Source organism: Elaeis guineensis, chromosome 8, assembly GCF_000442705.2.
Source record: "Elaeis guineensis isolate ETL-2024a chromosome 8, EG11, whole genome shotgun sequence".
Lineage (NCBI taxonomy): Eukaryota > Viridiplantae > Streptophyta > Magnoliopsida > Arecales > Arecaceae > Elaeis > Elaeis guineensis.
The window spans coordinates 1,246,536-1,271,934 of record NC_026000.2 but is presented as its reverse complement, the minus strand read 5'-3'; the positions used below and the strand labels follow the sequence as shown (position 1 = coordinate 1,271,934).

Genomic DNA, 25,399 nt, shown 5'->3' with positions numbered 1-25,399 from the left:
GGTAAAAGAAGATTTCATTCAAGACTTAAAGAAATTTTATCCATAGATAAAAGAAAGTCTACAAGAAAAAGGCCGAAGCCCGATTACAAGTCAAAGCAAAACATGAGACAAAACAAAACCGACTAATCGTCGGAATCGACGTCCTCCACTGGACGACGATGCGAGTTGGTCGGCGGTTCTGCTCCGACTTCAGCCGTCGGGGCGACTGATCTTCGGCAACCGGCTCTGCGACGTCTTCGGCTTCCGCCCTGGTGGAGAGACCTTCCGACGCTGGTCCGGCCATCTCCTCCGCAGCTGGGGCCTCCGACTCTGGCAGAACCACACTGCTGAGATCGAGTTCGGGGTACAAGCTCCGAACGGCTTTCCGAGCATCCTCGTACCCGACTTGGTATGAGAGGTAGCCGCTCTCCAGGAGATCTTCGCGGTACTCCTCCGAGTCCCGGAAGACTTCAATCGCCCGACCCAAAGCCCCCTTTGCCGATTCTGCCTCGGCTTTGGCGACGTCTGCGTCGGCCTGTGCGGCGGCATAGCCTTCTTCAGCCTTGGTAAGGTTCCGAGACTTGCTCGGAGCTGCTCGCGCTCGGCCTCCAGCTCTTTGCCGACACTGTCTCGCTCGTGTCGGAGCCGACGGATGGTTCGGAACTTCTTTGCCGCATCGTCCTTGGCCGACTTGAGCTCCGACTCCAACGACGCCTTGGTCTCCTTGAGTCTGGAGACCTCCTCCGAAAGTCGGGAGACCTCCCCCTCGAGTCGGTTCTCCCGGTCGACCGACTGCTGAAATTGGTCGAGAAGGATGGCCTTCTCGGCTTCGAGGCCCGCGACCTTATCTCTCCAGGCCGCGCGCATGTCCCCAAACTTCCGATATCCGGCCTCCAGCTCGGATATGTTGAAGACCAGCTGCACAAAATAGAACCGACCGTTAGTAAGCCGAACTTGCGAGGCTACGTTAAAAATAGAGGGAAGGAGAGTTTACCCGGATCATCATCGGATAGAAGGACGACAGCATGTCGGAGACACGCTGGTTCTTCATCGCTTCATGTCGGCGGGAAGAAGGAGTGCTTGGCATAGTCTCCTGGCCAAGTCGTGGTTGGCCAGGCCCGACGCGCCCTCGGGAAGCGGAAAGTCGGCCGACCCGCCCGCCGACCGACCTTCGTCGCCCGACGCCATTGGGGCCTTACCTCGGCTAGCCGTCCAGGCCCTGACGTCGGAGATCGACGGCAAGCTCGAACCCGACCGAGTCTCGGCCGACGGCGCGGCGGTGGCATGCGTCGGCCGCTCAGGTTCGCGGACCTCCTCCCGAACCTCCGGAGGCTGCTGGGCGGTCGGCGTGCCCCCGGCAGAATCAGCTGCTCGACGGTCGGGCGAAGCAGCTCCCCCGACTGACGGTCCCTCGGACGGGACGTCTACAAGCACTGTCGGTGCCGACAGTGCGATCACCGGCTCCGCCTCCGACCCGGCTGGTTCGCTCGACGGAACCACGCGGGGCCTCTTGGGAGGCTGCGACGGCCCGGCACCTGCCACCGGCCTCTTCCTCACGGCATGCTGACGTATGTCGGCTGCCGACAGTCGCGTCCTCGGCGGCTTATCTGAAAAAGACGACGAAAGGTCAGAGATAAAGAAGAAGGCAGAAAAGAAAATGGAGATGTCGGGAGAATGCAAACCGACCTAAACGGGGGACCGGGCTAAGGCCGGCGTCGTACAAGGCCTGCTCGGTGACGAGCTCGCTCTGCTTCGGCACCGAGATATCCTTTAGCCGATGGAAGTCCTCCCGATCATCGGCCTCCACCCGACTGTTCTCATTTGGATCGGTTCGGGGATTCCCCCAACGGACGGGAAACCCCCAAGGGGCAGAGGACGATACGAAGAAGAACTGATTCTTCCATCCGTGAATGGATGTCGGAAGACCAGTAATGAAGGAGAGCCCTTTCCGAGGGTGGTACCCTCGGGCTTTAGGGTGGGGACGGAGAACAAAGAAAACTCGGAAAAGAGAGATCCGAGGTTCGGTCGGCAAAAGCCGACACAAGAGGGCAAAGCTGACTATTAGCCGAACCGAGTTCGGCGCAAGTTGTGCCGGGCATAGCCCGTAATAGTCCAGAACGTTCCGAACGAACTCCGGAACCGAGAATCGAAGGCCGGCCCGGAGATCCTCCAGATAGAAGGCCACCTGACCCTCGGGCGGGCTATTAACCCGGCCATCGGCGCTAGGGGCGAACAGCCGAAACTGCTCCGGGACGCGGTACTGCTCCTGGAGCCGATCGACGTTCGGCCCCGAAAGTGAAGAAGCCTCCACCTCCGGGGACGACCGAGTGTCTTCGGTCGGTTCTCCCGACCGACTACCTTGTGGGGACGTCCTAGCCATGAGTTCAAAGAAATGGCAAGGAAGAAAGGAAAGAAAGAGGGGGAAAGCTACTCTAGCCCTTGGAAGGGAAGGATCGCAAATGGGGGACAGAGCGGAGAAGTACCTGGAATGGAGGCCCACACGAGCAGAGTCTCGACTGTAAAAATGAGAAGGGTAAAAAACCTTTTGGGGGTAACTTTGTATATATAGTGCCCCCCAACGGTCGAGATGAAGGCACGGCCAACGAAGGCTCCCCAGATTTCGCCGCGTGGCATCATCAGAGCCGTCCGACGGTCCGACGGTTCGACGCACCCCCCTTCTGATTGCGCCACATCACCTCCATCCGCTCCACCGAACGTGAACCAACGGCCACACGCCATGTGGCGCGACGGGACGCGACGTTTGGTGTTCCCGAAGGGACGGCGGGAATGACGGTTTTCCTTCTCGATGGGACACGACGGTTTCCCTTTCCGATGGGACATGACACCTGGCGTCGGTTTTATCGCTGACACTAGCGGGACATCCGACACGGCGGGGCGTCCGGCGCCGACATGACACCTGATGCTGATAGGACGAGACGTCTGACGCCGACTAGATAACGGACGCCAGCAAGCCTCTCGACATTTATGAGGCGCCTGACACCGTATCAACCGGTGGTACGGTCGGATCTTCGCATACGACGAATCCACTCCTAGTCGCCAGCTCACCGTCCGACTTAGGAGTGGAGGGGGGCAACTGTTGGGGGATACCGACGACCGACCGACTAACGGCGGACGACTCCGACTGGCCGATAGACCGACCGACAGGCGTACCGATCGATTGACGGTCGGGACGACCGACCGACCGGAAGGACCGACCGGCCGACAGCCGGGAGCGCCCGATTGACGGACGCCACTACCGGCCATTCAACGGTCCATCGCCGACTGAGGATATGTCGGGCGTATCTTTCCCGACCGGCCGAACCCAGAGGTCTGACGGCCGACTCATATAAAACTCGCCGACCGACGGAGGAACCCGACGCCACTCTGCTGGCCGCCGACCTAGGGTCGGCCGACTCCTCCAACCGCCGTACAGCCGCCAGACCTTGTCAGTTCTGACAGCAACATGCGGCACGGCCGTTTTGGGGCATTGTCCTGCCAGAGGCATTGTCAACCCTGATGATTTGACAGCCCCCACGGCGATGTGACATCTTCACGGCGACCCTGACAGTCTACAGTGAGTTGACAGTTCCTCACTTGTCCGCGCCATTAATGACGGCGCTATACCATGCTCCACTACATATACCGGGGAAGACAACAGTGCAAGGGATCGATCCGCCCGTCTCTCCCACAAACGCAGGCTCGCTCCTCTCTCCCTCTCTCTCTCAGAGCTCTCCGTCTACATTTCACTGTTGCCCAGTCACCTCTCTGACTTGACCGTCGGAGGATCCCCGCCGGAGCCGCCTCCGGTCAGTGTGGACTTCCTTTTGCAGGTGCACGCTTCCCGGCGATCGGGCGACGAGGCGATTGGCCGCAACATGTCCATAATGAGGTTCTGGTCTTATACTAAGAAAACCATCACTAATCGGTCACTACTCACGCAAGGAGTGAGAAACTAAATCTGCCGGAGAAGTTTTCTCCATCAATTAGTGGTAGAGAAACAATACACGGGGGGATTTTGCTCCAAGGTGCGCTGTCGTCCACGACAAATGACATCTTACTAGCGGCAAAACAGGAGCTGAGAGAGACCGGGTTGGCTCCATAGTTCGTGTTTCTTACCCTTTCTCAAGTTACATGCGCATTCCGTTTCTGGTTGCCAATTCCATTTTGTTTCTATTGGTTTTTAGTTCGTGGCCACTCCAGAATCCAGCATCTGCTGTTTGAATCTCTGAAAGAAGCTGTGGGAATATCCAATCGATCCATGCATGTAAATGTGTTTTAATTCGGACTAGATATGAAGTGATCCAAATATGATTCACAAGCCAACTAATGGTATCCAATCTAACAATTTGATCAGATCAGTAAACAAGCTATTGGGGTCTCGATTTTTTTTCTCAGTGCTTGAAGAAGATGTGCGATTCTGCAAAGCCCTCTTTCACTGCGTGTCTTCTATTGAGAAAAGCATCTGTATCTAGTTTGAGCCATGAACCCGGGAGTTGAACCTCAGATAAGGATTGAAATCTTGTCAGATAACACCACTCAACATGCGAATCCCTGACCACTCGTTTCTTTGTTAGATTTTCAAAGCATCATATTTATCCTGCGCCGTGGCTGCATGGCGCTGGTATTACTTGCTAGGGGACCCAAGAAGCATAAGCATATAATTATAAACACCCGTCAACCAAGCGTAGAATTGGCAGAACCACATGCAATGAGAAAAAGGAGTGGCTGCAACGTAAGAAGTAGCTGCACCACAAGCATTGCAATTCCTGGCTATCGTTAAGAGACCCAGAAGTGCTCAGTCATGCAGAAGTCCAATCCACGCATCTTAGAATGCCTTGAGATGATCAGATGCCAAAACCATATCGATCCTCCATGCCCTCAGATTCAAGTTTCGGGCCACAGACCAAATCCACCAAATGTACTGAAGCAGCGCAAACAATTGAGTAATTATTTTCACCGAGAAAATGGAAATCAAACAAATTACATGCAACAAGATGTATCACCAGGTTACTTGAAGCAAAGTGGATCGTGACAACGATAAAAGTAAAATATTTTCCCAGGAAGGCTTTCTGCTTGGTGTAAAAGAATCCCTTACAAGTTAACATCCAAGTCTACAATACAAATAAAGTACCAAATAGATGACCAACAACGTCCGGCACCCACGACCCAGATAACCATTGCAAAACATAGCCTTGCGACCTAGTAGCATGACTTGAAATAATGGCCCTAAGGTAAATATCATGACCGTTATAACAACAGCCATTACTTTCACGGGCACTTTCTTTCAAATAAAATATTTTTTTTCAAATTTCAAATTCTCCCTCAAAATTCCATCCACAAATGCTTACATGATCCCCAAAAATATATACTATTTTATTCAATAAAAACACAGAAAATATACCATCACTGTTTTTTATTTATTGCCCATTACGTTCCATTACAATGCCATTATAACAGGCATTACTTTATAAGTATTTTAATACTAATAGTTGGAAACGTTGCTGATCTTTCTTTTTTTTTTTTTTTTGGGAACGCATTATTTAAAACCTTGCATGATAGAGACAGGTGGCTAGCATTCTCCGATGGCACCTGCACAAGCTGGTCTAGAATCTAATACAAACGCAAACATGATATCCCTCCACCAAGCAACATGTACAAGAATCCAAGGTAACATAAACATTGGAACATCAATTGAAAGCATCTGCAAGAGCTAGAAAAATTAAGTTAGCTATTCACTAATGACATATAGTACAAACATGTATGTAGAATGTTGGACGATCTTGGAAAATCTAACAAGGCGTATGTCCCGTCATCAATAGTCATCTCTCAAAACAGGATCATCTCATGATGATGAGCCATGACCATTAGCAGTAATTGGAAGAGGCTGCTGCTGCTCGCCTACCGCTGCACCGTTCCCATCCTGGGAAAACATAAATGACAAGTTTAGGAAAAAGATTTACAGAAGGGAAAAGGAACACAGATAGAACATCATCGGTAGACTTCATGATAAGCTCTTCCTGTTTCCTTGGGAAGAAATTATTAAATAACTCAGAAATCTCACCCATGAACATCACTCAATTCACCCAAGGTATCATTATCACTAAACTGATGTCACTCCTCATGCACATGCATCAAACAAACATGCATGGTCTCGGTTCAAGATGCAACAGGAAAATACTACAACAAGAATATGATCAATCTAATGCCGTAAATGTTGCAAACAAAGCTGTGCTCTGCCCTCCAAGTTAAATGAAAATTTTGGATATGCTCAGCCCAGAGCTGGCTGATTTTGTCTCTAAGCTACGTAAGCTGTACCTTTTTTCTTCAACGACAACTAAAGAACTCACCCCTTCCTTTGTCTCCAATAAGGCATTCTGAGTGGCTGCAGGTGAATTTTTTGAAAGGTCCCTCATCGTACCCTGGAAGATGCACCAAAAAGCAGCACATGAACAATCTACATAAGAAGTTTATTAACATCCCAAACATCAATCCATGTGTACTACATAAACTCTGGTGCATGTGTATGCGACAATTCAATCTAGTTTGAGAACAGATGCTGCTGATATAACAAGTCAGCTGGAAATTCGCATTCAGCTATCAGTTTGGAAGGATATCTAATTCAAGGCCAAGGGAAAGAAATAAAAAGGACAAGGGAATGAAAAATCTACAACAAGGATCATGTCCAGAAAGCATAAACAAGAGCCGGTCAGCTTTCACCAGCCTAAGGAATTCAGGAGTCCCCCTTCAAAGTATGCACCACATTGCAAGTAACAATTTAGCTATAATTTTTATTAGAAAAGTAATACCCAATAATAACCAATACAAATAGAACATACTATCAAAATGCATCAAGAGAAGACCAATAAGCCTCATCCCATTTTTATATTAATCTTATGAATCAAGGTATCCATCAAAATTTGAGAATGAGAACATTTTAACAATGTCCTCAATATTATGTCAACTCAGCACAATGAACTGGGGTGCCTTTTGTAACCCACAAAATGTAAGAGCTCGTAGGATATTGATGAAGTGCATATCATCCACTAACACTAACAATGGAAAAGGTAAACCAGTAATGATATACACTCAGCATCTTCCATACCCAGACATGCTATAAAGCCAACATATATGGTGTCAACAGATCAAAGGCAACTTGTAGACACAACAACGCACTTCAATGCCTTCAGGGCCAAGCCTGGATCGTTCTTCAGGCTCAAGATATAAGCTGAGGCCTAATAGTTGTTTTCCAAAGAAGAATAATGAAAACAGTTGTCTTTCAGTAATTTCAAAACATGACAATAATTTCTGATAATATTTGTATCTTTAATAATCCATTTATTTTACATTTGACAATAACAATAATGTTAAGTTCACACGGTATGAATATTACCTGTTTGTACTAAATAGATTCCCAATTTTGTACCAAGAAGGAAATGGAAATGTTAAATTCTAAATTCAGGAGCAGCATTAGTAAATTACTGACAAGGAGTATACCACCATATCTGGTTCTCTTTTCTATTTTTCTGGTGAGTGTCAAATCTGGTTCTTCATTACCTCCAACAATGTAAAGAAATGTTTCAAATCCTAAGTAAGATCCTACATATTGTATGACAAACTGCAAAGTCAAAATTTTGACAGGGAGCACTAATCATCTAAAGGTGCGTTCAGAAAATTGAACAAACAAATAGCTAAGTTTGACCCACCAAAATCAAAATAACAAGCCAAGATACATGTACCATCACAAAGCATTATGTCCTGGACTATCACAAACTGCTCATTGGAAGAAGGATGCATATTTTTTAACAGATATTAAATTGCATTTAAAATCAAGGACAAGTTAACCATCACAAAGCATTATGTTCTGGACTATCACAAACAGCCCATTGGAAGAAGGATGCATATTTTTTAACAGATATTAAATTGCATTTAAAATCAAGGACAAGTTACTTTCTCAAAGAGAACACTGTTGATGCAGCAACATACCATCAGAAGTTTTAACATCAATTCTTTTGCCTTTATTGGTAAAAGATTGCCTTGCACGTGCGCGTGGTGTGGCTGTGTGTGCGTGCGTGTCTATACATCTATGTATGTACGCACGTACATGCGTATGTATGTATGTAGAGAGAGGAGAGAGGAGAGAGAGATCAAGTATGCAGCATGAGGTCTCACAAAAATATAGTAGATAATCAAGTCAACTACAATTATTTTGTAAAATCATTTATATAACATAATCACCTTATTTGCCCACATAAGTCCACAGGCATTACATAAGGTCCTGGGTCCATCAGGTCCGCGACGCATCATTGGAGTAGCCTTTGAGCTGGTGCCACAGTGATGACATCTGAACAGATTCAAAACAACATTTAACACCAAATATTAAATATCATGTTGCATGTAAAGTAGAACCTATATTTTAATTTAAGACATGCTCACAGATACTGAAAGTAGGCAAACAAATATAGCCCAAAGGGAAGAGAGTTAAGAAGCTTTAAAAAAATTGGTCCTTGTTTCCAAATCCAGTCACAGAAAGGTCCCTTTCTCTTCTGAAAATACATCCAGCTACTGATTTTTGGTGACCAGGACCAATAATCCCAGCCATCCCACCAAAGAGTAACTTTGTTAGACTCTTTCTTTCAAATGGCATCACTAACATGATCGACATAAACCTAAACAGATTCTTCTTCCAACATCCTATGGTAGTTCTTTTGCTCCTCACTTAAACCATCTCCTAACCATCATATACATTTTACTTATGTAGTTTGTCAGTTCCTGCAAACCAGCAATTACACTTTTGGCTTAGCTTGGTTAAAATTAATTATGCCAACAATATTCATTTAAAAGAAAAGTTTAAAGGCATTAAGTTGTAGTCAGACTGGAGGACCTGCCTACACACACACACACACAAAAAAAAAAAAAAAAAAAAAAAAAAAAAAAAAGAGGTTTGATTTCTAAGTCAAAATCCCTGACAAATATCTTGGAGACATCGCACAAATAGCAGGCGACACAAAATAATAATAATAATGTGCTGGCAATGCCACATGCCATTGACCAAGCACACCGAAACTTGGTTTTCTTCACGCTGAGATACCATATATGGAACTTAATAATTGCTCTAATATCATAATGCTAAACTTAAAAAACACCAAGGTGCACCATAATGACAGCAAAGCCCAGTTTTATTTAGATTATCATCGATGAAATTTTAAATAGCCAAAAATTAGATATACAACTTACGTGGCAGCTGATTCTGGTCGACCTTCCACAGAACCCCACCGTTGCGAAACATCCAAACTTGTAATACCTGCAGCTGCATCCTCAGGCTTGGATTTTGATGATGTGAACTGACCCCTGTTCCGCTGCATCCTGTTAACAAAGAAGTCAAAAACAAAATAGGAAAAAAGTGGTGGCAATATTTGTCCAGCCAAAAGCTTGTGCATTGTCTACAACATTGAGCAACTAATAAGGCCGAATGAGACAGATGTACTGAAGTTCCATCAGTTACTGACAGCTATAAAAAGATTCACAAACAAAGATCAAGGAGAGGTGTCAAATATAAAATTATGCCAAAATATTGCATGTAAGGACAGTTTGTACGCCATACATCTAAAACTGGTATCGAGAATGTCTCTTTGCCCGGGGCTCCACCTAAAAGCATGAAGCGACCAAATATTAGATAAAAATAAACTTAGGATTGAATCTGTGATTTGGCCTTTTATCCTAATAAGCACTTATCAACCAGACATCAACCACCCATCTAGTTCTCCAACAGGCTTGGAACTAGTCACATGTGCACATGTTACTACCTTAGTTCTCATTTACAAATCCTACACCGTTGGATACTACATTATAAGTCACTAGTGAAAAAAAGGGGTAAGTACAAAAAACATGCGCATTTTAAGATGATTAAAAAAAAAAAAAAGGCAAGCTGAAAATATCGATCAATGCCATAAAGAATTTTTCATAGCTATGAATATCTTCAACTTAAGCAACACAAAAGAAGAACCCATCTCAAATATTCACCCCTTACCTGAGAGCAACCTCTTTGCGGACATTGTAACGTATCTTCTTGTCAAAATTCCGTTCTTTCCTCTTCTCCCGGAACCTCATCAATGAAGCAACTCGCTGGGGGAAATTTGAACGCTGTGAAATATCAAAAAAGAAGCAAACTTCCAATTTAAACACTCGTCAAACCCATCTTTATTACTTTATGAAAGTCGGTTGGGATGAGAACTACCTTGTTGTATGGATTTGAAGAAGATGGACCTGATGCCAAGCCAGTGTTTATCTCACGCCCTCCAAGTAACAGAAGCACAGCTTGAACCTACGCAGTGCAAGACAGGCACGTCTATCACAATTCTAAAACAACATTGGCGCTAAAAGCAAAAAAAATACATTTAATAAAAAACATGTCACTATCCAGACAGAGGAAGTGTGAACAAAAGGGGAAATTTGTCACCTTTTCGGGGGAGACAGAGTCGAACACATAGACCTCCCCCTGAAACGAGAGGGTTAGCTGATTAGCCCCAACCTGTGGCGCGACGACCCCATGAGGATCCCCCAGATTGGCGTGGTCGGAGGGCACGTCACCTTCCATCCCCTCCCCCTCTGCGACCCCATCGTGATCCTCTTCCATTCCGTCCCCAGCGCCGCCATCCGCCGCGTACTGCTGGATGGCCTGGGCGTCGGCGGCCACAATCAACTGACCCTCACCGCCACCGCCGCCGCTGCCGGATGCATCGTCGATCCGCCCCGGGAGGGGCACAGCGGGGTGCGCAGGAGCCGGATGGCGGGCCGTGTAACGACCTCCGGCCAACGGCTTCACGTCGGCCGGTTTGGTAGGACTTTGGCTCATTCCTCTCACCCTCTCTCGAGATCAAGGAAAGATTTTTTTGGACCACAAAAAAGATAACGACTACTTGACAAAGAATATCGATAAAATTGGGCAAGAAGCACCGGAAACTTCAAATCTTTGGAATCGATCGGCTCCGCTGGAAAAAGAGATCCGGAGGAAGCTTCGCCATAGCCTCTTAAATCTGAGGTCTTTCGAAGCTCGGATCGAGAAACCTTCAATTTTAGGGCTCCTGGTAGAGACAGTGGGAGACGCGAGAGGGAGAGAGAGAAAGAAAGGAGGAGGCCGGGGGAACGGGGAGGGACCGAGACATGATAGGATTGGTGACGTCATCGTGTCCTCTTCCAGGGTCTCGCAGAGTGTAGAGGACAGATCAGGGCCGTAGAATGCGGATCGCGAGCGAACCGCTGGTGCTACCATAACGATAACGATAAGCGTGCACGCCGATCACGGCAGATGCCGTACTGTACCCGTTCGTCTCCTGTGCCCTTGATGGGCCTCCATGTTCTTAACCATTACTACGTGGTTTACAGTGAGTCTGGCCCGCTCCATGTTTGGGTTGCTTGCATGCAATTTTTACTGTTTGCTTGACACTTGGAAACTTGAACTAAAAATGGAACTACCATAGCACAATGTTAATCTTGCTCTTGGGTAGGTTATGAGCAATGCTATGGGCACCTATTAGATGCACATCCGCACATAAACAATTCTCTTGCCGCATGATAAGAAAGGATTGGTGCAACTCGCAAAATTTGGAGCCAAACATAAGACTAAGTTAATTGTGAAATTGCCAAATCTATGGTTATGACCGTCATAAACTTTTTGTGTCCAAATAGTGCAACAGGTCCCAAGCATTTTTCCAATAAAGGTGCTTCATGGTTCAAGCGTGACAAGACAAAAAGGAGATTAGCATTTTCTTTTATGTGCCCATAACAAGTGGGCTGAAGCATTTCGATTCTTCTATTTTTTAAGGAAAGAAAACTCTATCAGATAGATAACAATGATCGATTGGAGGCACACATGGAGATATATAAACCCATTATGACACACATATTTCTATTATGATAGTCAAGAATGATTATATGACAATTATTGTTAACAGCTGTTATTTATGTTCCTAACTTATAGAAAATTACTCAAAAATGTGACAATACCTGTTTACGTGATGACTATATTTATCCGAAACAACAGTACTAAGAAAGTCTCAATCATAGAGGTAATAATTGATAAATCATTTCTTTATATTTCAGTTTTAAACCACAGTGTTAATTACAAGCTATTCAATTCCATTTCATATTTAAAATTATTTTCAATCTCAACCAGTCACATAATAAATCTTATGTTACTGCACAAGTGAAAATAGATTCTGACCCAGAAATTACCACCCTTGGTAGAGCAAATGGACTTCCCTTAACACATCAAACCAGACGGTAACTCCTAGAAAACCGACCATCACCCACATACGAGGATGCAACCAATCTTTTAGACAATCCAGTGACCAACTGATAGAACACAGAGATGCTGTACATGATGTTCCATTACTTCATCGAAAGGAAATATAGCAAAATTTTAGAAATTTCCCTCCAACTTCTTCACCAGTTCCTTTTTCAAAGAACTAGGGCACGTAGAAATCTGATAATATATCAGAGTGAGGGCAGGATCAAATCCATGCCTCTTCAATGGGAACAAAAAACTGCACCAGCTGGATCAGTCGGCATGCTCTCCTACTTGACCGGTAACTGTTACAAATTTGTAATTGAAAAAATTATCACATATGGAATACAAACTTCAAGAACACAAAACATCAGGCCATAGATGAACATCTAGTTAGTGATCCAAATCTTCTCCACCGCCACCACTCCAGATCACTTGCTCATCAATCTTACTCAGATTCCCATCATCCAGCCGCTTCCAAGTCCTGATTGTCTCAACCCCCATCCATTCCTTTTTCCCTTTTCTAAGCTGGACCGAAATTACCCTCCCTCTCCTAGGCCAGCCAGCTCTTCCATAGCCATGGTAACCAAAACCGCCACCATAACAAAACCATATACCATCAATGTTGCCACAAAAGTCATTAAGATGATCGTGACCAAGGAATACGGCTTTCACATCTCCCATTGAGACAAGGGATTTTAGGACCCCAGAGTTGACAATAGAACAAGCAACTGCCTCCTGATACTTGCCCACAAACCCTGTATACCAGAGATTTCGAACCTCTGGAATTGGGATATGGAAAAATGATAAGGCTGGAGCCGGAAAGATGCCCTGCTAGTCAAAGACACAGAAACATTTCTCATTTAAGTTTGTAAAGCAACAATTACAGCAAGTAAAAGCTTTCATCTTATCATCAACCTCTTCTACTTTATGAAGACTACTGCAATCAATATAGAATGCATGTCCTGCTCTATTATGTGCAGTGATCAGAAAGATAAAATTAAGAAGTGTTTTTATCGGATAAAACCCACACATCTAAATCTACAATTTGAAAGAAATCACCAATTTAGTATGAAACTCTTTATATTGGTAAGCATTTCACCATCTAACCTCAACTCAGACCCTAAGGCAAATTCATAAGCATATGCGATACCCAAAACCTGATGCTTACCATGTGCACTAATAGATTGATCTATTTTTCCCATTAAATCAGAAAAAAAGTCGGCCCTATTCATCTCTTCTCACACTGCATCTACATCATAATGTTTATTAGGCAAGTTGGAAGTAAAACATTCAAGGAACTCCCAGAAGCTCTAGAACAAGGATATGAAAATAGCCTAAACTACATACAAGGAAAGCAAGAGAGGAGGACGACTCAAATATGTCATATAATCAATATTGGCGCTACACCATGAAGACATAAAGTCAATGAGCCTATAAAGTAAGACTCAGAAAACACAAGTATTATAAACCCAATTATTAAGAGTAAGCATTGTGAATTGCATTATTGAAATTTTGAATTCTCTATTCAATTTTGTTATAAATATAGGCCACAAAATCAATTGTTTGCTCTTGCGAAATTCCAACTCTCTGATTGATTCAATTCACCAGATAATGCAATAAAAAAAATCTACCAGTAATCATTTGGCATAAAACACTGTAACTGGGTCCTCCTTTTAATATTTTATGAAAAATAATTAAAGAAGACAAATCAACATATAAGCACAAACCCAGAATATGATATAAAGATGCAGAGTCCTGATTGCTGAACTGATGGATTTTAGCAGATCATGTCTCTCAATGACACTTGCTCAATCTTAAAACACGAGCTGCATGTCATGAATGAGATATGAGATCAGGCAAAAACTTTGGCCTCCAAAAAATAACACCAGATCATTAAATATTCAAACTTAAAAGTTGGTGGCCTTATTAAAAGTTAGTAGCCATGTATGGATGGATTGTATAACTAGGAGCATAACGCAATAGCAAAATTTGATTGTTCTCTAATACCTCACCTGCTAATTGGTGATGCCTCATTGCTTTGAACCAGTGAAACAAATAATACAGCAATGGATAAGAAGATCATAACATGACTAATTCTTGCTAGGTCCTCAAAGAAAACAACAGACATTGTAGTATTGTACCATGAGATTCCTAGCTACTACAGAAGTCCTTAAAGATACAATCATTTTCAGCAACTATGTAAGATAAGCAAGGAATTATCATATAAGAAATGACAAGAAGCCAAAGTTTGTTATGATTTTTTGAATACCTGAAGCTTTTGTGAAGCAGTACGAAGCCAGGCGAGTTGAGATTCCCTTATCCATCCATAAGTTCTAACTCCACCGACCATTGCACGATCTCCACTATCAAGGAAGTAGAGATTTAGCACACTGGTATTAGCCATTTCCGAACTGAACGCTCCATGCACCCTGATATCATAATTCCCAAATCCATCTATCTTGAAACTAGGCGGGTTAAGCTGGGAAATAGAATAATCCATGAGGGAGATGAACGACATGAGCTCTCCCCGGGTCATGGTGGACTCCTGGTCATGATTACCCAAGATTGCCGCCCAGGGAATCCTGGATTCCATGGCAGGTCGAAACACTTGAAACAGTGATTCCGCTGCATCTGTTGCACTGGTCCCAAATATGTTGTCCCCTGGTTCAGACCCAAAGAACACGCAGCAAAAAATTTCAAGAAATGCCTCCCAGGTGTTTTCTTTTAATTAAAGGCTGAATTTCTTTATCAAGTGGGAGGAATCGAGGACAGATAAAAATCTGTCAGAAATGCCACCTGAATTAAATGTCTTTGGGTCAAAGATCAAAACTTCAGTACAAAGAAGCAAAGAAAAAGAATAAGGGCGCCCAAAATAGCATCTAGAAGAAAACTCCGTTCTTAGCATATACGTACGCGAAAATTTCTCGCAGATTGCTCACAAGATAAGGAAAAAAAAAAAGAGTTCCGTTTCCTTTGGTAAAAGATTGAATTTTTAATAGAAGGAAAGGAGTAGAAGAAGGGGAAAAAAGAATCAAAAGAAGACGTACAGCAAAATTTCTCTCGGAGTTGATTTTTTGATCTGATATCTTGCAGCAAAAGATGGAAATTTTAGTTCAATAGAAGGGAGGAGGAGGAGTTAGGACCTGTGAAGGCAACGAGATCGGGCTTCTCGGCCTCAATCATCCTCCTGAGGAACTGGGTAGTATTGAGATCGGAGCAGCGGGCGGACTCGGATGGGAACACATCTCGGCACCGGGTCACCGCTCCATTGCCGAAATGCATGTCCGCCACCTAATAACATCAAAGAAAGAACCCCCTTAACCCTAACCTTCACACTAGGAAGTCGAAAAGGAGAAGAAGAAGCTCGAGCTGAGCTGAGATCCCTCACCTGGAGTATCTTGAAGGTGCCGTCGTACCGGAAGCGGAGGGGGAGCTCGGCGGACTTCTTGACCCTCACGGCAGAATCGGCGCCCACCTCGATCGCCTTCCAGAATAGAAAGGAGAGGAGGAGAGAGAAAAGGAGGATGAGGAGGAGGAGGAGGAGGTCGGAGAGAGCTGGACGCGACGGCCGGCGGCTCATCCTCCTTCGCTCTCCTCTTCCCCGAGTCCAGTCCGGCCGATGCCCCCTAGCCCAACCGGTGCTTTATTCCATCTCGGAACGGAAACCGTGGCGGTTAGCGATTTGATGGCTTGTTTTTAACTTTTTTTTTTTTTTTTCATCATCATTATTATTTAATTTTTCTTCTCCGTGTCTGAAAGCGGACCGGACGGGAACCGGTTCAAGGGAACGGTCCAGTGGTTTTCCCGTTATTTGGGCGTTCCCTATATACTAGGGGCCCCGCAGCTATTCCGGTATTCCGTTGCACGCAGACTGGAGATGCAAATTTGCCGATCGGATAGATTATGAATAATTTCAACCTGATCTAATTTTTTGATCAATTTTAATATTAAATTATCTTCAACTTAATTAAAAATTAAATTAAATTTATAGCAAAAAAAATTTGATTCAAGGATATTCGAGTCGGACTGAATTTATGTATAATCCAATCCGAACACAAAAAATTCAAATTCGGCCTAAGTCAAAAATCATATTGTATTGCATTTGAAATTAGATACCAGACTGTCGTCGCCCTTATCTTACATCATTATAGAATTGAAGAACATACACAGCCACATTAATAGGATATGATTTGTCTCATTGCAATTGTCCTATAACTTATTGTCCTTGCAGGCGTTATACCAAACCATGATCAAGCATTGGACCTCCTATTCTTCGATAGAAGATACAAACTTATGAAGGTATACGGTATATGTATAGAATGATATATGATATCTTTCCATGTTGCATAGGGTTGCTGGTGACTTCTATCAAAAATTTAGGAAATGGAAAAATGCTTAAGCCGGTGGTGGGCTTTTATTTTTCCAGATCATCCAGGATCCCCTCCAAATAAACTACTGCATCACATTCCAAAATTACCTCTCTAAATTCCTTAGTTCCTTTATCAATAGATATTAAAGAGTAAAACAATATAACTCAACATCTTAAAATATATCATAGGCAAAATGAAACATTAACCCAAGAGGTCCCTTTTGGTGACATTTGGGACCTGTATACTAGATTTGGCTTCGGTAGGATCATTGAGCAGAAGATCCTAATCAACCCAAAAATTAACTGGATTGATAGGGTCAAGTCAAAATAGGGCTGAGTATGGGTCAAATTCAGTCTGATTGAAAAAAAAATTTATTCGATCGAATTCAATCGAATTGAAGAAAATTTAATCCGCTGCCGACCGTTTATCATTTATAAACCGTTTGAAACTGAAGTGAACGGTTTGTAGCAGATTCGGATAGATTGTATCGATTTGAGCTTTAATATTGATCTAATATTGATTTTAAATCCAATATTGGCCCACGTAAGCGTATTTACTTTTTTTATCAATTTAATACAAAAAAGATCTAAACTTTATAAGTTATAAATTTTAAGTTTATTTTTTAATCTATAAAAAATAAAATTAAAAAAAAAAAGATTTACTCATTTGAAAGTAACTACATTTGAAAGCTTTCATTTTAGAATTATCTCAAATTGATATGCTTCTATCAATAATTCAATATTAATATTTTTATGAATCTAAATAAATGATAGAGTATTTTTTAGAATGAAATATTAAAATCTAAATGATGTCGTTCCAAAATGAAAGAAAGTTTGTAAAATACTACATTATTTAGGTTTGGTTTCATACGGTTAAAAGTATAGAAACCGAACTCGACTGTAAATAATGATGTTTTATCAATTTTAACCCGATGTATATCTTTCAACCGACTAAAATCGATGTTTATTGGGTCGAATTGGATAGGTTTTTTTGGATTTTGGTTATTTGCTCAGTCCTAAGTCAGAATTCAGTAAAACCAAATCTGATTTGGAAAATGAAACAAATTTTATTTTAGAACCCTATTTAGCCTCATAGGTCCTTTAAAATAGATTGGATTGGATTTAAATAGGTCAGATTGGTTGAATCAGGTCACATATCAACCCAACATATTTACAAACTTACCCAAGATTTCCTAGCATAGTCCTATTATGACAATCTATTGAAATAGTTATGACAATAGTTATGTCTTTGAATTGCGATTGAGATCATTATTCAATAGAATAATAACTGTTTGATAATTCTCTTCTTCCTTTCCCACTCCCATATTGCATTTTTTCTCTCTAGAACTTAGTTTATCTACGGTCATCCACTTATAATGGCCAACCAGATCAAGTGGTCATTGGCCATCCTCTAACCCCTAATTTTTTCTCTTTTCTCTCATCCTTTTTTTATCTCATTCTTTTCTTCTCATTTTTTTCTTTCCTCCCTTCTTTTCTATTTCTCTTTCCCCATGCCTTGATTCATAGGCTAGCTACCAAGAATAGTGGGATGATGATCAAATTTGGCCGATTAGTGAGTACCTCCTTTGCTTTCTTTCTTTATCTCACTCCTTCCGGTTTCTTTCTAAATGTGCTCTCATTTATTCTCTCCCTTTCTTTAGGCTTAGATCTAGCCATCACCAGCCAAATCTAGCCACCTCTAGTCAATGGTCGGTCTCTTTTTCTTTTTTTGCTCTCTTTTCATCTATCAAAACTACCACCAATCAGATCCTATAGTTTTGGCTTGATCCCCTCTTTCTTCTCTTTTTTTTTTCATTTTCTCTATATCTCTCTCCCTTCTACCTGTCCCTCCTTTCTCTCTTTTTGACTGATGCAATTTTTGAATCTAACCCCTCACTTCTCTGTGCCTCTCTCTTGGATGCAACCCCAAATTCTCATCATTGATGCCTCTTCCTCTACTCCATTTCTCTCCTCTATGGATGCAATCTCTTTAGCATTGATCAAAATCTACAAAATCCGGCTTCTCCTCTTGTACCTCTTTTCCCCATCAGTGCAATCACTATTGGTAGATAATAGTATGTATATTGTGAATAATTATGGCAATGCCAAGATATGTCGTTATCTTCTCTGATAGATGAGAAATCTTATGAAATAAAGCAACCAATTTCTTATATAATCGGTTATGCTCTATCATGATAAACAACATGGTAGATTATTACCAAAATTTTGAAATCTAATTTTCAAAATTTAAATGATGTTTAATATTTGTATAGAGGGGGTTTTATATTTTTGATTTTGTATTTTATCTTCTATCTTGGATGGAAGTAGAGAATCTTTTTCTATTTTTTCCTCTTCTCTATTTTTGGATCCTCCCTTCTTTTTCATTATAAATTAAAAAAAAAAAAAACTCTTGGTTAAGCCCAGCCACCTACCTTGCCTAAAAAAAAAAAGTCCAACACGACAGCTCCTACAATTTGATCACTGGCTGGTCCCCTGGTGCTTCATCATCTCAATGAAAAGCTCGGATTGGCTAGTTATCAATGCAACCAAATGATGGTGGTACTTAATATCTTACTTTATTTCTTGAGCAACAATCTATTAGATATGTTGCTATCTAATCAATTATGTCTTGGCCTCTTAATGCCAAACTTGTAATCGATACTGCAATTAGGACTAATATAATCCTTTACATTTACACTTTCCAAGGAGATCAATCAGCTAACTAGATAACACTTACAAAATGAATCTCCAACCCCCCTCCTCTCTTTTTTTTTTTTTAAGGATAAATTATTGAAACAACTTTTCAATTTTAGTTCGATTTCACTTACACTCGCTTAACTTAAAAAAAAAAAAAAAAAATCAAAGTAGCTCTTCAAATTTTTGAAATATTACAAAGTGATTCTATCATTTACTTACTAACAAATTATGTTAATTTTTCATTTCAATGGACAAAAATACTTTTTATTCATATAGGAAGAATCGCTGGTAAGGAAGAGATGAAGACGAAGGAGCCATTTGCAGAAGGGGAGGTGGGGGTCACAGGGATTGGTGTGGAGGGAGAGTGTAGCATTGAAGGCCTCATAAATAGGATTGAAGGAGAAGGAGAAAGGATTAGGAGGAAGGAGAGGGGGAAGGAGGGATCACCGATGAGGAAGAGGTGGAGATGGGTGGAGCCACTGTAGAGGGAGAGAGCTCATGGATAGATTTGAAGGAGGATGATGAGAAGAAGAAATGGATAAGGAGCAAGGGGATGAGGAGGAAGAAGGGGTCATCGATAAGAAAGAGACAGGGGTGGAGGAAGACACCATCGAGAGGGAGGCCTCATGGACAAGCTTAGAGGAAGAGGAGGAAGAGAAGTGGGTAGAGAGAAAGGAAAGAAGAGGGAAGAGGGGTTGCTAACAAGGAATAAGCAAAGATGGGGGGGAGGGCTCATGTGTAGGCTTAGAGGAGGAGGATGAGGAAAAGAAATGGACGAGGAGAAAGGGGAGGAGAAAAAAGAAGGGTTGCCAGTGAGGAAGAGGCAAAAGTTGAGATAGCTATGTACTATAGAGATGAAGGACTTATGGGTAGGCTTGGAGGATGAGGAGAAGAAGAAATGGGTGAAGAGATAGGGAAGGAGTGAAAAGAAGGGGTTGCCTGTGAGGAAGAAGGAGAGGAGAGAGAAGGAGGAGGGGACAGGAGGAAAGAGAGGAGGAAAAAAGAGTAAAAAGAAGGAGGAATGCCGATGATAGAGATGGAGAAGGAAAGCAATCAGAGAGGAGAGAGAAAGAAGGAGATAGGGATAAGGGCATTTTGATTATTTCATAAACTAAAAATATCATGTGATGGTCACATAACAATATTTTGTTAATGGAGACAGATGTGTTGGTGTGAGATATCGGCCGACACAGAAGGAGCTAGAGCAGATGGTCGAGATCGATCTCTCAGGGGTAAGATCTACAAAAAAAAATTTCAATCGAAGGTGGCTTCGATAGAGACCTTTCGATGCTCAAGTCAGTATTTCATTCAACAGAAAGAGGAGCATGAAAGGCAAGTGATGGCTTATCTTAGGGTCCCCTTTTTCGCATCTTCTTATAAATGAAGTCTGGAGGTTATTAGATCTGAGCCTGTAGGCTGTCAGGGTAGGCTGCTTGCTGTCCGTCCACTAATCAGATTGTTAGTCGTGGGTGTCTATATTGCCACGTGCCATGTTTTGAAAGTTTGTTAGGATAGTTTGTCGGGTAGCTCAGATGATCCAATTGATCAGTGCATCTAAATTAATCAAGTTAATCCGAGGCCTTATCGACGATACTTGAGGGGCCATCAGCAATGATCGATCGGTGGAGGGGCGTCAGCAGCCACTGAGAGGGCTATCGGGCGAGTCATTGTTAGTGAATTGAGTCGAAGAAGAGTCGGATGTTACGAATAGGGTCAAAAGTCAGGCTGATCGCTAAGCATGAGGTTTGTTCGCTATCGAAGTTTGTCCGATCAAAGGCCACCGGCTATGAACAAATGCCCAGTCAATCCGCATCATTCACAGACACCACTGGAAGCCAGTACTAGGGGTAGGCCATCAAGGGGCCACCGATGATTTTGAATAAGACTTGTCAAATTATACTGATGAATCTCCAAAGTTAATTTTCACTTAGCAGATGTGAGCTGAAGGTTAGTTGTGGCTTCACTCAGGTAGAGATCGATCATGAGTCGACCATGTCTTCGCACTACCAGGAATTGGGCCTGGCCATTTTGAGCCTTGGGTTTCTTTACATTTTTGGTATGTATAAATTTTCTCCCAAGACATGCCCTCCTCTTCCGAGTCCGAGCTTTAGTTGGACGAAGGGAGTAGTACTGATCCCTAGCATCAAGATGTGAAGAGTTTGAGATGAAAAGGCATGGAGTTTATAGCCCTTGAAAATGTCACGACGAAAGAAGATCCGGACGGAACGAACCTGGCGTGGTGATGGACCAAGGGAGAAGTAGAACTGGAATAAGAGAGAGACTTGAATGACTGCCAGAAAGCGTAAAAGGGAAGGAAGGTGGTGCGGCTTTATAGTTGAAAAAGGATGGCTCCAGAAAATTATGAATCATCACCATCGAACGTGCAGTCCACATGTGGCATCTTTCCATCAGTCGGCTTCCATCGTCAGTCGTCTGGATTAGAGCTGTCAATTTGAGTTGGGCCCGTCGGGTTGGCCCGTCCCATCATGTAAATGGGGCGGGTTGGATTTATATTTTAGCAATCCATTTTAAAGCGGATCAAATGACCCACCCCATTTGGATCGACGGATCGGGGCGGGTCAGAGCAGACTGATCCATTTCTTTTTATTTATACATATATATATATATATATATATATTTCAAAAGAGAGTTTTAATGTTATTGAAGAGATAATTGATGAAGAAGAGAAAGATGAATAATTGAATGATGAGGACTACAATAATGATATGGAGGATATTTTTTTGAGATTTTGATTTACTTCTAAATTAGTTTAAAAATTGAAACTTAAAGTCTTTTAAGTTTGGATTGTATTAAATATTTAGTTTAAGTTTGATAATTTCATTTTGTGACTCTAAGAATTGAGATATGAGACTTTGATAGGTTGATTTGAGTTCAAATTGAATATGAAATTCAGTTTATATTACTGTTTATATTTTTTTTTTTAAATTTTGACGGATTGACCATTTAACCTACAGCCCATGGTAGGTCGGATCGGGTTGAGATTTTTTCAACCCCTCAGTTAAACGGGCTAGCCTGCCCCGACCCGTTTAGAGATGGGTTGGGATGGGTCGAGGTGGGTTGGGATGGGCCGGCCCGTCTTGACATCTCTAGTTCAAAATAAATGCACCGCACCAAAAGAGGTACCCATCATAATTCAAGTCAAAATCCTGTATTTCTGCTATGATTACCTGTCCAGGCCCCTTCACATCCACCCTGATAATCATGCACGCCTTTTCATCTCAGACTCTTCACATCTTTGGCGCTAGAGATTAGCATTACTCCCTTCGTCTGACCAAAGCTCGGACTCGAGAGTAGGGGACATGTATTGGAAAAAAATTCGTACAGGCTAAAATATGAGGAATCTCAAGATCTAAAATGACAGACCTAATTTTGGTAGTCGAAGATATGGCCGACTCATGATTGGCCTCTATCGAGTTAAGCCAGCTAACTTTCGGCTCATATCGGCTAAGTGAAAATTGACACCGGAGATTCATCAGTGTAATTTGACGAGTCTTATTCGAAATCATCGATGGCCTCTGGTGGCCTACCCGCTAATACCGACTTTCAGGATGTCTGCAAATGATGCGGACCAATTGGGCATATGTTCATAGCCGATGGCCTTCGATCGGACAAGCATCGACACGAACAAATCTCATGCTTAGCGATCAATTTGACTTTCAATCCTATTTGTAACATCTGACTCTTCTTTGACCCAATGACCAACAATGACTCGCCCAATAGCCCTCTCAGTGGCTGCTGAACCCCTTCATCGATTGATAATTGCGATGGTCCCCCGAGTGTCATCGATAAGGTCTAGATCAACCTGATCATTTAGATGCACCGACCAATTGGATCATCGAGCTATCGGACAAAATATCCTAACAAACTTTCGAATGTAGCCACGTGGCGATACGACACCCACGACTAACAATCTGATTAATGGGCGGACACAGGCAGCCTACCATGACAGCTTATAGACTCAGGCCTAATAACCTTCAAACTCTGCCTATAAGAAGATGCGAAAAAGGGATCCCAAAATTAGCCATCACTCTGCCTCTCACGCTCTTCTTCTATTGAACGAGATACTAATTGAGCGTCGGAGGGTCCTTACCGGAGCACCTCCGATCAAGACTTTTTTGCAGGTCTCACTCCCGAGAGATCGATTTCGACCGTCCACTCTAGCTTCTCTAGCGCCGACCGATATCTTGCACCAGGAAGTTGGTAGGACCACTTTGGAACTTCTCAAATATTTGAAAGAATAGTTTGATACTTTTAAAATCGAAGGATGTAAATAAAATTGAATAAAGTTGAAAATATATTTTTATAATTTATTTTAAAAAAAATTATTGGTTGCCTGTCAAAAATAGAATAAAAAAAAGATAGCAATATATGTCTTGCGAAAAGCTTGTTCATTATATTCGGCACCGGACAAGTAATAAGGCCCAAATAAGACAGATGTATTAGAGTAGAGCGGATCATAGGTCCGACTTGGACATGGAACATGGCAAACGTTAAACAGATCTTGCCCATGGGCCAACTAACAAGGAAAATACTTTAGATTCGAGGCCCATCCCATGACCAGATTTCATCAGTTATGGGCAGCTAAAAAAAGATTTACAAACAAAATTCAAGGAGAAGCATCAATTGTAAAATTATCAGGAAGTTGCATGTTGGGACAGGTTGTGCGCAATACAACTAAAATTGGCATCGTAAATGTCTCTTTACTAGGGGCTGCACCTAAAAGCATGAAGAGCCCAAATATTAGATAAAAACAAACTCAGGATTTAGTCTGTGCTTAAGTGCTTTGGCCTTTTTTTCCCAATAAGCACTTGTCAACCAGACATCAACCATTCATCTTTTTCTCCAACAGGCTTGGAGCTAGTCGCATGTGCACATATTACTACCTTAATTCTCTCACAGAAGTCCTAACTCTCGAATGCCACATTACAAGTCAAGAGTGAAGGGGCAAAAAAAAATAAAAAACGAGTTATAAAAAGATGCACAATTTAAGATAATAAGAAAAACAGACAGGAGACGAATACAAGATTCAGTATCGATCAATGCCATATAAGGAATTTTTCATAGCTATGAATATCTTCATTTGAAATCTCAAGTTCACTTTAGATGCCAGGCTGATACCTTGCATGGACCGAGAAATTGATGCAACACAAAAAGCGAATACCTTCGATCTGTTTAGGATTGCTGTTGGAAGTTTTTGGAGGTAAAATTTTTGCGAAATAAAATTTTTAAAAATAAAAATTTTATAAAAAATTATTTACTGTTTGGTAATTATATTGATAAAATATTTTGAAGAAAATAAAAACAGCTTTTCCAACATTAGTCCAAAAAATATTTTCAGAAAAAATTTTAAACTCTAAAAGTTTAGCCAAACAAAGCCAAAGCCATCTCAAAACATTTACCATTTATTTGAGAGCAACCTCTTTGCAAACATTGCAACATATCTTCTTGTCAAAGTTCCATTATTTCTTCCTTCTGCAACCTCATGAATGAAGCAACGTGCCAAGAAAAATTTCAACACTGTAAAATATTTAAAAAAAAAAATTGCAATCTACAAGCCGGTTGGGATGAGAACTATGAATTTGAATAACAAAAGCATAGCTTGAATATACACAGAACTTAAAAAAAAAGTTTGATGACAATCTTTTCACTAACGCAATTAAGTACAAACAAAAGAAAAAAAAATATCACCTAAGAGTGTTAGCTGATTAGCCCAACCGCCCATTTGGATCCCTAAATTGGCATGGTCAGAAGGAACGTCACCTTCTATCCTCTCCCCTCCACAGCCCTGTCGTGGTCCTCTACCATCCCGTCCTTGCCGCTGCATATTTTTGGATAAGTCGGACGTTAGTGGCCACAATCAACTGGCCCTCACCATCATCACCGTCGCTAGTCGGTGCAGTGCTAAACCGATCCGAGAGGAGAATAGTGAGGTGCACAAGAGTTGAGCAGCATCATTTTTTGAAATAATTTTTTTATTAATTAAATATAAAAAAATTATTTTTTCTAATTTATTTTTTTTAAAATAAATAATAATTAAAATAATAAAA

General features: G+C 42.2%; 2 protein-coding genes across 3 annotated transcripts; both read right to left on the bottom strand.

Annotated features, from left to right (window-relative positions):
- Positions 1–5,590: 5,590 nt before the first annotated feature.
- On the bottom strand, positions 5,591–11,120 carry LOC105050850 (GATA transcription factor 20). The gene is made up of 7 exons (XM_010931035.4): positions 10,436–11,120; positions 10,214–10,300; positions 10,007–10,119; positions 9,214–9,342; positions 8,215–8,320; positions 6,327–6,398; positions 5,591–5,899 (listed from the first exon to the last, which is right to left on the bottom strand). The coding sequence occupies exons 1-7, from the start codon at positions 10,829–10,831 to the stop codon at positions 5,822–5,824; spliced, it is 981 nt and encodes a 326-aa protein (XP_010929337.2). The 5' UTR covers positions 10,832–11,120; the 3' UTR covers positions 5,591–5,821.
- A 1,216-nt stretch (positions 11,121–12,336) lies between these two features.
- Positions 12,337–15,936, bottom strand: LOC105050851 (probable inactive purple acid phosphatase 28). 2 transcript variants are annotated; one of them, XM_010931036.3, is made up of 4 exons: positions 15,654–15,936; positions 15,409–15,556; positions 14,535–14,926; positions 12,337–13,096 (listed from the first exon to the last, which is right to left on the bottom strand). In XM_010931036.3, the coding sequence occupies exons 1-4, from the start codon at positions 15,843–15,845 to the stop codon at positions 12,656–12,658; spliced, it is 1,173 nt and encodes a 390-aa protein (XP_010929338.2). In that variant the 5' UTR covers positions 15,846–15,936; the 3' UTR covers positions 12,337–12,655. The 2 variants fall into 2 exon arrangements, with proteins under 2 accessions (XP_010929338.2, XP_010929339.2); XM_010931037.3 differs by having other exon boundaries at positions 12,337–13,093; positions 15,654–15,934.
- Between the last annotated feature and the right edge of the window lie 9,463 nt (positions 15,937–25,399).